Here is a 13,672-nt window from a genome sequence, read left to right as displayed (position 1 = left end):
TTGTTGCTTCTCATCATCATCCATGTATCGAATTCTTAATTTAAAATTATTTACTGTCTACAGTTTAAGTGGTTTCTTATTGTTGTTATTCTATATATATATATATATATATAATTTTATCTTCCCAAATGCTGTTTTGAATCAGGTCTTCCGTCTCTTCCCGATCGTGGTTCCTCCAAAATGGCCACTACGTTTAGCGAGGTCGCGTTACGTGACCTTGCGCACTAGTGGTGTTGATTCTTATGCGCATACCCCGCCCGCGCTTGTCTGTCTATGACGGAGCGAGCAGAGTCCGCGCTGGCGTAGAACGTTGCTGCTGGTCGAAAGATGCAGCCGATAGCCCCAACTGTTCGCGCTAACATGCAAGTACAAAATCTTACATTTACTTCAGTCAGTACTTCGCTCCAACGTTGGACAGGATCACAGCAAGGTGGAAAAAGACAAGCCTCCGAATTAACGATCTGTCCCTCGACGGAAATCTTGTCAAATTTCCTCTCCTTTTGTTTTTCTTCCTTTTTTTCAAAACGAAATGATGGCAAGGTCTTCGTGGGTCTAAACCATATCGTCGCCAATTGAAATGATGGCGAGGAGGCAATAGTAATTCCAAGTATTTATTCCAATATGAAGAACAGGCGAGCGCCAGGCTACACAGTCTCCTCTCCAGGACATCAGCCAGCATCTGACGTTCTGGATTGGAAACTGTCCGGAACCCACAGGGATTCCATGCTACGCTCCACACACAATATGTTAAAAGAAAACAACACTGTAATAAAGGCATACACTACACCAAGCCTTGCTTAATTTTGTGGAGAAAGAGTTTTGCACTGAGTGTTCAGTCTCCCGATAAACACAGCTAAGGTTACTTTGCGCCATTACCGCAAGACTTCGCGTTATTCTTTTAATGTAGGTTTCATACCCTCGGAGTAGCAAATTCAAAGCAGGTTGTTAACAGACGCCAAAAGGGCAGTACTTTAATGATGTCTCTAAATGTGCGTTATATGTCTAGCCGCACCTGTTGTGGCAGCCGCATCACGTCTCCAAGGGGGAGATGCAGTTCAATGCTCACTGATTCTGCAAATCGCCAGCCTGCATCTAATTGTTTATTTTTGTGCTTTATTTGTGGCGATAATTTGTCACATGCTATTCGGGGGAAACAGATATTCTTGCTCTGTCACTGTGCATAATAATTTTGATCCTAAGTGTTCCAGTGGCAGATTGTGTCTCCAGAGCAATCACATTGACCCTTGAATAGACACAGTTTGAACACTGAAATACTATCAGGGTTCCTGTTCAGCCTGCTGGTTACCTGGCAGCTCCAATCAACCTCTCTGAGGCCTACAAAATGCACATGGCTACTGTTAGGAAATCGCCGCATGGATACATGTTTTGTAAAGTACATAGTCCTGCTGGCAGCAGGGTTTGTAATCATTCAGTGTCCCCCTGTTTCTGGGGTGCCTGGTTTGGACCGGGGGGTTTGGAGGGCAGCGCTTTCAGTTGCTGTATTGGAACTTCGCGCCCGGTGCTCTGTGGCCCCTCTGGTCTCCTCTGCAAACTGACTGCATAAAGGTATGGCTTCGGCCTTTTATTATCTTCTGAGTTACAGGTCCCATAATTACATAGACAAGTTTAGACATAGGAGAAAAGAAGAAACATGAGATTGCACAATAATGTGAGATTATTAGCGCGTACACACGTCTTATGGGGAGTGAAAAGGTAGAGGGGGAATGGTAAACGGGGGTACATGACATGTCGCCCTCATAAGGCAGACTCTGTAAGACCTCCATCCGGTGCAAGCAATGGATATCAGCACAGCTCTGGCCGACATAACAGGAGCTTGCATGTGCCTCCTGTTTTAATGTAAGGACGCTTGGAATCAAAACCACAAAAACAAGGTCACACTGCAAATCTAAATGAAACTACAAAATGAAAACCAAAAATGAAAGAAAATATACAGATCTGAAGCAAAGTAAACCTGGGAAATAAAAAGATCAACCTAAAAAATAAACAAAACTGTTGATTTAAAATTTGAAAAAGGAAGTCATCAGACTCTTTATTAAACCTCGAGTCCGTTTAAATTAAAAAAGATAAAAATGTATAAAAGCATAACAAAATGAAAACAAAAATTAGAAAACAAGGTATTAACGCCAATATGCACCTCCCTAGTATGTTTATTGTAAGACCTTGCTTCACGCACCAGCATTTACAACACCTGCAAGTATGCCTGCAGCGTCTTTGAAACCATAAAAACGGGCAGTGGCATTTGTTTCCGGGACATGTCCTTAAAAAGATTAAGTGGATTAATTTGAAAATTACATGGAAAGTGACTTCACTTTAGTCTTATTTTACTTCTTCCACTCCTTTCTCTGCTAATTGAAAATCCCCTATGTTTGCTACAGTTATATCAAGTATGCAGTTTGTTTTCGGAGGAGTCCGGCAATAAAGATCTGGCGCACGTGAAAACACTGCATCTGCTTCTATTATTCGTAAGGAGTCTTCCCTCGTTCGTTTACTTTCCTCACTCTAAAATGAAAACACATTTTCAATGTTTAAAATGTATTATTTATCATGTAGATAAGTCAAGATCAATGCAAATGACAGAGGTGCTAGACTATAGAGCGGCCGAAACTAACGTACATTAGTCTCACATGTCATTTATTTAACTTGAAATGGCTGTCTGAACTCCTGTGACACTCACTTTATATTAGTATTTTATTACTTTATCCACCTTGGCATACCCATCTTCACACCCTTCCTCAATAACCTAACATCCTTTCGCATTCTATACCTGATAGACCTTTCCTGTAGTACCTACTAGTCCCTTCTCACCTATATCAACTGACCGCACATCTTCCCCCTCCCCTTCCAGATAACCTCCTGATCCATTGGTCCCCCTGCCCACTGATCCTTAAATTTACTCACCTGCTCCCACATCCCAGTACCCCTCCGCTAATATACCCAGACCCATCGTGAAACCCCTCCTCGTCTTTCATTGCAACCTCCCCCTACCCAAGAACACACCTGCCACCTCAATATTATGCAGTATTTATTTGACAGATTATTTATTTCTGGTGCTTTTTCTATACAAGTTATTTCCAAGTTGTCAGACGGTGTCTTCCAGAACAGCAATGCCACAGCACGTCTCACACAAAATCCGACCCAAGCCAGCATGCCACAAGCTCAATAAAAGACATAGTCATTTATAACGCTAGTTTGCTGCGCGCTCACTTTTGGAAGGCAGAAAGGCAGAAAGGCAATTAGTCTAAGATCACACATCGCCAATTTCTAGTAAACAGCACTTAATGAAAGCAGGCATGTTTTCATGTCCATAGCAAACTCCCATCAATGTCTTTAGCCCCTCGCTGACATTGCTTGTGTACGCCGGGCCATCCCTCTGTTTCCCATGTCACAAGCAACCTCAAGTTTCCCTGCGGCTTTGTAACCTGCTGGCACCCCTACCTCCATGAAGCTAAACTCAGCTGGTAAACACATCAAGCCTTTATCAATGAGCTGATTTTGTTCATGTAAATGCCCATCCAGGGGCTTATTACGGAAGCGTTCCACCAGGGCAAATCTGTTTTGCTCCTTGTGCAGCATAAACCTACCCGATGGCAAGGTTGCTCAGTGAGTTAATACTTCTGGAAACCCGGACATCGCACCCATGTCAGTAAAATTTTTATTATTAAATGTTATTTTCAGCACTTTTGAATCATTACCATTTGCAAACAGGAAGAGACTGCTCGGTTCAATATCTCCCAAACATGAACAAATGCTTCTCTCAAAAGCAGTTCAAGTGGGCGTGGTATTCTTGAAGCTTACTTAGTAACGTGCAAGTTCGGGGAATATCTTTTCTCTTCCACTATCTGTTATGTAACTCGTCATAGCATGTCCTTTATTGCACCTTGACTGATTGTATCAACTGCTGTTGCAAATCCATCTCGGACTAAAATTTAGTCAACAGCAACTATGTTTTTATTTATGATTTGTATTATGCTACATTATACGATAAAGCATGCACTTGTGTAAAAATACATGAAAATTGCACAAGCTGGGTCTACAGTTGTAAATGCAAGACTCTTCAATATGTGGCGGAAAATTGTCACAAAGCTCAAATCACTAAAGCACTGTCAGTCGTTTATTTAAAACAATATATCGAACATTCTGTATTAATACTATCATATTTTCATAATACACTAATATGGCGAGACCGATTGGCATGGCCAATGCTTGTTCTGGATGGCAGCCACTAGAACTGCAGTCTCCACCCCAATGGAGTTTCTGACCACACTCCGCTCGCATTCTCTGACGTGTGAGGTATGGCGAGCCTGTTAGGTTCAGTGTAAAGAAGCAATCAAACGACCTTCCGACCTAAATAATAGGTGAGTGGGTTTATTCAACCACCCCAGCCACAGTTAGAGCAACAATTGCTTTACTTTGGCATTCTCTGCTCCCTTTGTACAACAACATTCCAACGTGGTGCATTCCATAAGTAATGGTATTCAAGATACCACACATACCTCTTTAAACACATTACTTGACAACGAAGTAGTAGTTCAGTTCCACCCTCTGACCCAAACTAACCCTCCAATAACTGATTGATTGAATCCTTGCCGGTGACCCTATGCAACATTGTTACCTTTAGTTAAAGTACGCACTAATTTGAAGGAGATGAAAAGTAAATGAAATCAAAATGCAAAGAGGACCTAATATTGCTATTTATTTGATTTGAAGTATCACTGCTTTTCTCTTTAGTTTAAACTGCTATTTATTTGACAGGATATTAGAACTGATGTTGTGGAACTTCTGCATTTATTTACCTAAGCAATAGCATCTTTAGAAATAAATATATGTATTGTAATAGTTAGTGTTCCCGTAGTTTGTTAATAGTTATTAATACTATTCAGATAATTAATTGCATGTTATTTTTTATTTTACATTTGTGCAGGTCACATACTCTATTCCTGCTGCTTTAAGTATGTTTGTTTCTCTCAACCCACAGATTACAGGTACTGCTTTGGAATTTAATTTATATTGATACCTCCGTCTCTGTGAGTTTTGCAGTTGTACTAACCTTTTGCATTGTCATTGAATTACACTTGTATTTAATATTGTGTAGCTGATAGTTTTAAGTAAGTGTCCCATAGTGACGCCACCCATGTTTCTTTACATTGTCAAAATCCTTTTACAGTAGCAGCGTTGTAATACGATCATAAAACATTCTATAAAACACTCTTTATTTGTGCAGGATTGATATATGTATGATACATGTAAGAAATTGGGTTAGTAGTTGGGAGGGGTGGAAGCCCCACTAAAAAAATAAACACTATTCTTATTAGGGTGAACCACAAAAGTCACTAAATTAAGCTTTGCTTAACCCTCTGGTAGCCTGCCACAAAGCAGTCAGACTTAACTTAGAGGCAACACAACAAAATAACAATCCCAAACCAATTTAGAAAAATAGAGTAAATTGTAATAAACAAAATGTTTCCAAACCGACTAAACTCCAATCAGTGGAACCGAAGATATGAGTTTTTAATGTTTTCGGTGAAAATAGCACCAAAATTCAAAGCATCACTCACGTTTATCTAGTCACACTGGACGTGGGAAAGTCACAAATTCAAGCCGACCTAGATGGCGCGCGGGTCGGATACAGATTTGTCCCACTAAAGAATTACCTTCTCAAGTCTGCGCAAGAGTGCCATTCGTGGTGGCCGTGAGGAGGATACTGTTGGTGCCAGGAGCGGGTGAGCGTCTCGAATGACCAGCTCTGTAACACGAGCCAGTCGTCACTGGAGGCGCAGGCTGTCGATACGAAGTCGCTAAATCTTTGCATTGGTTGTCTTAGCGGGTAGATGATTTTTCGGCATGAAGAGGAGTCCAAAACTTCTGTATCTTCACCCTTTCTTCAGAAGAAGCACACTTGGATACCAGCCAATGGTCCAGGACCTAGGGGCACCTCTTGGGGATCGGGATTGACTCCTGCAAAGGTCAGAAGCAGGGCACAGGCAGGTCCCAGCAGATCCAGTTGTGCTGGTCAGCTGAGCAGTTGCAGGTAGGCCTCTGGAAGCTAGTTGTGTTCATGTAGCTCAAACACAAGGTCAGCCAACTGACCCTTGGCGTTGCTTCTGGGGAGCCTGAGTTCAAGGCAAGTAGGTCCAATCTTTCTTCTTCAGACAGCAGGGCACACCTTCTTCTGAATCTTCCATATGTCCAGGAGTGTTCCTATGAGAGATTTTGAGGGTGTCACGTTTATCCTCAGTGAAAGCCTGTGAGTGGAGGATTCCCCCTTTGCCTAACCTCCCCCCCTTTCCTGGAGTTGGCTCCAAACTGTCTAGGGTAATAAAGAGCAGGCAGGCCTATGTGTGAATTTCACATGACAGTGGAAGGGCAGGCAGCCCTTAGAAGTCAGGAAGGGGTGGACAAGCTCCAAGGCTAACCTTTGAAGCCCAGGAAGACTGAGTATGAATCCTTAGGATATCCTGCTCAGTAGAGCCAACACCCTGTTTACGTTTGTCTCTAAGTCTGGAAGGAATGCCGAAAACACTACAGGAGAGACATTCAAAGTCCTGTGACCGTGCACATGGGCAGAACTGCACATTTGGTGGAGGCGGAAAAAATTACAATTTACTAAAAGTGGCATTTTCAGAATAGTACCTTAAAATCCGACTTTACACCAAAATAAATTATAATTTATTGGTGAACAGCATTTCTCTATCTGGTCCCAAACCGAATCTAGCATTTATTGAGTGTAATAAGGTAGCCCAGTGTTAGTGTGTGGGAGTGATAACCTTACAGAAGTGAAAAACGACTGCAGGAGTTGTTCCTGCCAGGACATGTAAAACTTAAAAACACATGACCTACATTTTAAATGGAATGCACCCTGCCCTGTGAACCTTATGGCTTACCTTAGGGCTGTCGTATAACTGTTAAAAAGAAAGGTTTAGATCTAGCAAAAGGTTTAATTTGCCAGGTCTAAATTGCAGTATAAAACTGCTCTACAGACTGCAGTGGCAGGCCTGAGACATGTTTTAAAAGGCTGCTTTAGTGAGTGGCACAGTGAGCGCTGTAGCTCACTAGTAACATTTAATTTAAGGTCTGGATACATGTAGTACCATCTACTAGAGACTTATTAGTAAAGTAAAGATACCGGTTAGGTGTTGGCCAGTTTTACTATGATTTAGAGAGAGAGCATATGCACTCTACCACTAGTTAGCTGGGGTAAAGTGCACAGAGTCCTAAGGCCAACAAAAACAAATTCAGCAAAAACAGGGTGTGAAGGGAAAATGTTTGGCGTAATACCATGCCAAGGATGTCCGGTCTAACAAGATCCTTGTGGTTTTAATGTATATAAAAGAAGTAAATGCGCAAGTGGTTCATGTAACATTCGGTGAGATTATTGATTGATCAGACTATACAGGAAAAGATGCTTATCTGGCTCATAAATTGTTGTTAATGTAATAGCTATCCAGAATGGTATTAGTACAGGCGTTCGCATGTTTCAGCCCATGATCATACTGTAGGACAGAGGGTGATATCAATTGAATAAAAGATCCTCAATATCTTCTACAACAAATGAAAAAAAGATCAAACTGAGACTGACTTATAAGATATTGTTAAGACGGAGGAACCACGCAGTGAACTTAGGTACACTGTGGCAAGCACTTTGTTTTTGCTAAGAGATAATTTAGACTACTAAAACTATGAATAGAATATGTAAGATTAGAGTTGGGGTAGTTGCCATGGACAGTACATAAAAGAAGGCAAATACCTTATTAGCATTTACATTAGGGCATAGTATCCAACGGGGATATATTACTTAGAGGTGAAGTTACGGAGTCTAAATGAAAAAAGTGGGAAAAGTATTTTTTTTAGATCCTTTTTATTGCTTTCATTAGCATTACACCTTCATAAATAAAGGGAAAAAAATCTTACAGAGAATGTCGGGTACACTTATATCAATTTCCACAGTAAACAATTCACTCTCCTTGTCAACCAAATCATTTACAATGCAGTGTATGTCCAGATTGGCAGTTGCTACAGCCCATACAGTTCACTGCAACTTTGGCCAACTCAACAATTCGTTCCCGAAGAAAGCTACTAACGTCAATCTACGGTTCATGGTAGCTGACTATGATAAATACCACTGAAATGGGGATCGTGAAGAAATGCAATTTGAGTCAGCAACTAAAAAAAATGTGCTGAAAGATAGTCAGAAAATGAATCTTTCTGTAAGAGTTAGTGTCTGCTCTCAGTCTGTTGGATCAAGATGCCACTCTGCATTGGTGCAGCTGGCAAAGAAGAAGCTTAACCATGCACCAAGAGACATTATAGGCCAATTTGCATCTGGCCGCGTTACGCTGTCTGAGGAAGCCCTATAAAAACACTGTGGGCAGACTCCAGATCGCAATAGGATCTGTACCGGCAGAAACGTATTGAGCCCTTCAGAAAAGGCAACTCCAAGATTTGCTGGTACATGGCTAATGGTGCTCGGAGTCCTGTGACGCCACTCTGTTTCCGTTGTGTAGAATACACAGACTGAATCAAACACTTAACAAAACATTTTAGAGGTAGGCATCCGGAAAAAAGGGGTGCAATAAGTAACCCGGGTATAACTGTGGAAGCAAGTTATCCCCCATCACTGCAAAACAGCATTGTGCTGTCATAAGTATAAGCCGAGGAGGCAGTGCACCCGCCTGAATGGAATTCCCCAAGCCCTATATAAGAATGAATCGGAGATTTAGGCAGAACAACTGAGCATACAGTTCTATTACACCTTTCATACAGAAATATTTCCGTAAACCTGGCAAGGCTTGATGATCAGCCCAATATTCAAGGGTGGCGATAGAACAGACTGATAGAGCTATTAGACGTCGAAGCTAAACAGTTTGCTACAGTCCTCTCAAAAGATCTTACCAACTGGGCAGAGAAGAATAAATGAATTGGAATACATTATTCAGGGTTTGTAAAAGGTAGTGGGACGGCTGTAAATATCATACTGATTAACTGATAAAATGAGAGGGGGAAAAAGTCAAATTTGCACCTCGGCTCAGTGTACTACAAGGCAGCATTCGATTCCGTAGACAGGTATGTCCTCTGGGCCAAACTACATAGGTTCGGCATACCGGATCCACTATTAAAAGCAATTTAGCTTCTTTATTCAAAGTCCTGGATCAGAATAAAACTTGGTGCGAGGGACAGAATATTGAGAAAAATTCCAACAATGCGGGGTTTAGAACAGGGCTGCGTCCTGTCACCATATTTGTTTAACCTGTTTATGCCTGACTTCTCACAAGTACTGGACAATGTCATCTCACACTCTCCCAGATTGAGTAAATTTTGTATTTCCAACCTACTCTAAGCGGATGATGTAGTCCTAGTCAGCCAAACTAAGAATTACAGGCTAATTAATGCACTAACACAACATGGGGAATAACTTACAATGGAGATAAACTGCACAATGACAAAGACCCTTTCAATAAATTGGAAAAAATCAACCCTACACAAATAGTACTTCAAGGTTCACTCCTTGGTGAATGTCACGAAATATAAGTACCTTGGTGTCAGGAGAGAAGCTAAAGGAAAGTTTGCGGAACAAAAATTGCTAATCACAAGGAAAGGGGTGGCACTACTGTCCGCCTTCTCTGCTCTCTTTAATGGCTCAAGAGGCCATAGTATATTATCGCTCTTGAAGGTGATATCTGCAAAGTTATTACCAACCCTGGCGTACTGTTCAAAGAATCTTTGTGGGAGAGATGCAATGGCCATTAAGCAAGCCATTTTAAGAACGCATAGATACATATTCTCTCTCCAGAAATATGCATCAGCGGCACAGATACGCCTAGAGTTTGGAATCCCAAAACACGTATTCTCAAGATACAGGGCTTTCATGAACATCTGTCCTAGACTGAAATTAGCCCGCAGTGGAATAAGTGAAGCTTTATAGTCTGCCATAAACAAGAAGCCATTAAATCCAGTGAAGATCTACCTGAGAAAGCTATAGACTCCATCTACTATAGCACTGGGGCAGCTTGTTCTCTAAGTCTAGTTAAGAAGACCTCTGTCCTCGAAGAAAAAGCCTTGTTAACCAAGAGGTTGCATGCTTGGATTATTATTGGTAACTACAAGATGTTGAAACCGCTAATTTATTTTGGTGAAATGTATGCTCTTTATGTAAAATTAAGATATACGAGATACAGATTTTGTGTGTCATCATTAACTCCACCACCATGAGAGAGGTCAAATGCTCCAACTGAGTGCCGTTTAGATGGGGTTGCGAAAGAAGACACATCACACTTCATTTGTATCTGTCCTGCACTAATGGAGGAGAGAAGAAAGTTCTCTTCCTGGAACGTGGTTTACGCTTCTGCAGGCAAGCCGTGAGTGCTTGCTTTAAGTCAGAGGATACCGTGTTCAGTAGTAAGAGTTTTGCATGTCTAATCTGTACCTTGAATGAACAGTATAGACCAATTTTACCGATGCTGTTAAAACAGAGAAGAACAAATGTCTAAGCTACGGAAATAAAAAAAATAAAAAAATTGTCTTGTGGTGCAACATAACCAATTTTAAAAATATTGTGGTGCAGTGTATTTTTCTTTCAAAAAGACAAGCAAATTAAAAGCTGTATCTGACATCATTTACTCGGTGTGCGCATATTAGAATATCTATGTGCTCATAGCTAGGGACCAACCAATGAAGGGCCTGGAAAAACATTTTGGGCAGATGTACCAAGATGGGGAATAGTGATTTCAAACTTGGGATGTTCTCCGAATTACAATTCGAGAAACACAATCCTTAATATATTAAACTTTTATTTTTGAATTAGCCATCCTTTTGGGGCACAAATTGACCTACCTCTTGAATATTAATGAGAGAGGTCGCTATATGCAAACATTAAGGAATGACAGCCATCACAGGGATGGGCGACCTGACCTCCATGCCTGTGGTTGCTTTTAAATAAAACAATCTTTTTTTTATGCAACCTGCTTCCTTAAAACAAAACAGGATGCGTTTAAAAAACAAAATTGTATCTTTCGTTTTTTAGGATTAGGCAGTGGTCCCTGAGACTACTATGTACTCTTAAAAATATATTTTTTATTTTACGTGCTCAAAGAGGTGTCCCTTGGGAACCTCTTTCCATTAGTGAATGGCTTACCGCCTACATTTATTCGGTGGTAAAGTATTACTATTTTGCAACCAGAATTCAGTGGCAAAACATTAATGCTTTTAAATAAGGAGTTGCCTTTTGGAAGGGACACCCTGAACAGACCCCCTTAAAGAATAGTGATTCATTGTTTTCCTAAACCCATGTAGCTATTCAGTAATAGGTGACAGAATCGTTAAATGGGCTTAGTACATTTCTACAAGCCATTTAACCGTCACAAATCCTGTGATTTCGTGAATTGCAGGCTTCGCGACTGCTTAATAGCTTCATACATCTGTCCCCTGGTTTTAAGTACTCAACGATTCAATAAGGATGTGAAAAAGTGTATGAAATACATGTAAGTGTTTACCTTGTTAGAGAAAGCATGAAATAATATCTCAGCATAGCAACTGCCAAATAAATAGCAGAGCATTACATTTTCCATGTATCTCCCTTTACAGTACACATAAAAGTGACGTGTTGCTATGGCTCAGTGTTGCAAAGTGAAGGAAATCCACCTTTTCCTTAAGGCCAGCCTTGATTGTTTGTCTTTTTTAGACCCTATTTTTGTCTGTCATTAGGAATCTGTGCCCCGCAACACTGCTATTCAGTGCCACAGTATGTATGCTCTCTGGCCCTAAAACAGTATTGGCATTTACTTTCCTAGTTTAAGGCCATTGTAAATGGAGCATAAAATGAACCAATGGCATGGAAGTTGACTGTCAAATGCGGACTCTAGTGTGCATTTATGCCACCCACATATATGACAAAAATACATAGCATCTTGGAGCATCACTGCGCCTTGGCTCGGCTGCAGTTGAAAACATACTGCAGTGACACATGTAAACGAAATGTGGCTTTGCGTATAAGAAACCTAATGTTATATATATTTAATTTCTTCTAATGTGTGCCTTTTGAGCCTATTGAGCAGGCTTCCCAAAAATATAGAAAAAAAGTTGCATACTACATATATGAAATAGGCGCCCTGACACTAAAGGGAAGCCTATAAGCTCTTTACATTATATAGGTGTGAGCTGCATTTTCAGGTACCGGCCAGAATTAAAATTATTTTTTTATATCTTTACTTTGATTAATACTGTCAAAGTGAATACATGTTTTACCCACTCAGTTTTTAAAATCAATTTTATTGGCTAATTTGATTTTTTTTTTATAACTCTCACGGAAAAGTAACTTTTAAAAAATGTATGTTGTTCTATTTGAGCCAAATTGACTTAGAACCAGGTCTACCAGTCATCACATCTGCATAGTCCAATACATATTTCTGTCTGGAGTTAGTGACTCTGCCTGCCAGAGGACAATAGCCTGGCCCCTGGAACCAGAAAGGGAGGGAAGGTTCCAGCAACTGTTCATTTTGCAGCATTTAGTGTAACTTGGGAAGGCGTGAACAGATGGCAAAGCAGAGGACAACCGTTTTAATTTTTGTTTTTCATTTATTGAGGTTTATTATCTGTAAACATATGCACAATACACTGGCAGATTATGCAATACATTCACAATAATTGCATTGACAACACAACTATATTTCGTGTGTTGCAGTTAGTATGCATACAGGAAGAACAACAAACAGAGAGAAAAAAAAATATTAAAAAAAGAAAATCAAAAGATAGAGAACATGTGCTATGCAGTACCACGCATCCGCCTACAAGCCAAATACTGTCCGTCAACACACATAATACTATAGTTGAACATTATATTCGACTCTAGGCTACCCGCCAAAGAGCTACTAGCTTTGCCACATCTGGGTGTTCCAGCAGATAGCAATTGAGAGGTGCCCAGAAGTTTTTAGGTCTAGAGGCCTCCGGCAGTTCCTCTGCGTAACTATCCAGCTGTTCTTTACAATAAACCAGTTAGTTCAGCCATTGTCCCACCTTGGGTGGTGTTCTACCACCACAGTGTTTGTCAACCAATTGCTTCGCCAGTAAGGTAGTGACAGCTACAATGCGCCTGTTGCATGGCATATACTTTTTTCCAGGCCCAGTAAGCACATTTCTGGCAAGAAAACTACAGTCTCCATTATAATCGTTCCTGTCACGTCCACCCAGAAGTCATAAATGGAGCCACAATGCCAGGCCAAATGTGCGAAATCTGCCCCATCCCCCCCTCATCTCACATATCTAGCATCCTCTCGCAGCCTATATCTGTGAAGCCTCTTCGGTGTATTATACATTTGATGCAGAAATTTGAAATGAATAATTCTGAGATTACAGTTCTCCGTGAGGCGGCCTGTCAGCGCACAGCAAGCTAAACAATCCTTCCAGACTAACGGCACTTCCAACTATCTATTCCAATTATCAAAAGAGGTGGAGCTTTTGGCTTATATTTCTCATTGGGAAGCATTGTACAAGCTGGTGATAAGCCCTATAGATTATCCCACTGATAAAGCAATCTGCAATTCATTCAGCGTTTTCGGCTCCTCTGGGATTCCTGAATCTAACGCCCTACCAGCCATGCGCAGCCTGGTATAAACAAACCCCTGCATTGCATTAAAACAGAGGACATCCTTAACACTACATC

The 13,672-nt window shown here is 40.8% G+C and overlaps 1 protein-coding gene across 2 annotated transcripts in view; it reads left to right on the top strand.

Annotated features, from left to right (window-relative positions):
- Nucleotides 1–13,672, top strand: part of TMEM220 (transmembrane protein 220) — a 187,253-nt gene that overhangs the window by 87,963 nt on the left and 85,618 nt on the right. For both annotated transcript variants that reach the window (XM_085616752.1, XM_085616751.1), the window contains exon 3: nt 4,943–5,003. In XM_085616752.1, coding sequence (XP_085472878.1) covers nt 4,943–5,003 — 61 coding nt within the window. The remainder of the gene's footprint in view (nt 1–4,942; nt 5,004–13,672) is intronic.

This window comes from Triturus cristatus, chromosome 7, assembly GCF_964204655.1.
Source record: "Triturus cristatus chromosome 7, aTriCri1.1, whole genome shotgun sequence".
NCBI classification, from domain to species: Eukaryota; Metazoa; Chordata; class Amphibia; order Caudata; family Salamandridae; genus Triturus; species Triturus cristatus.
The sequence above is the reverse complement of the archived record's forward strand: the minus strand, read 5'-3'. Positions and strand labels throughout refer to the sequence as shown.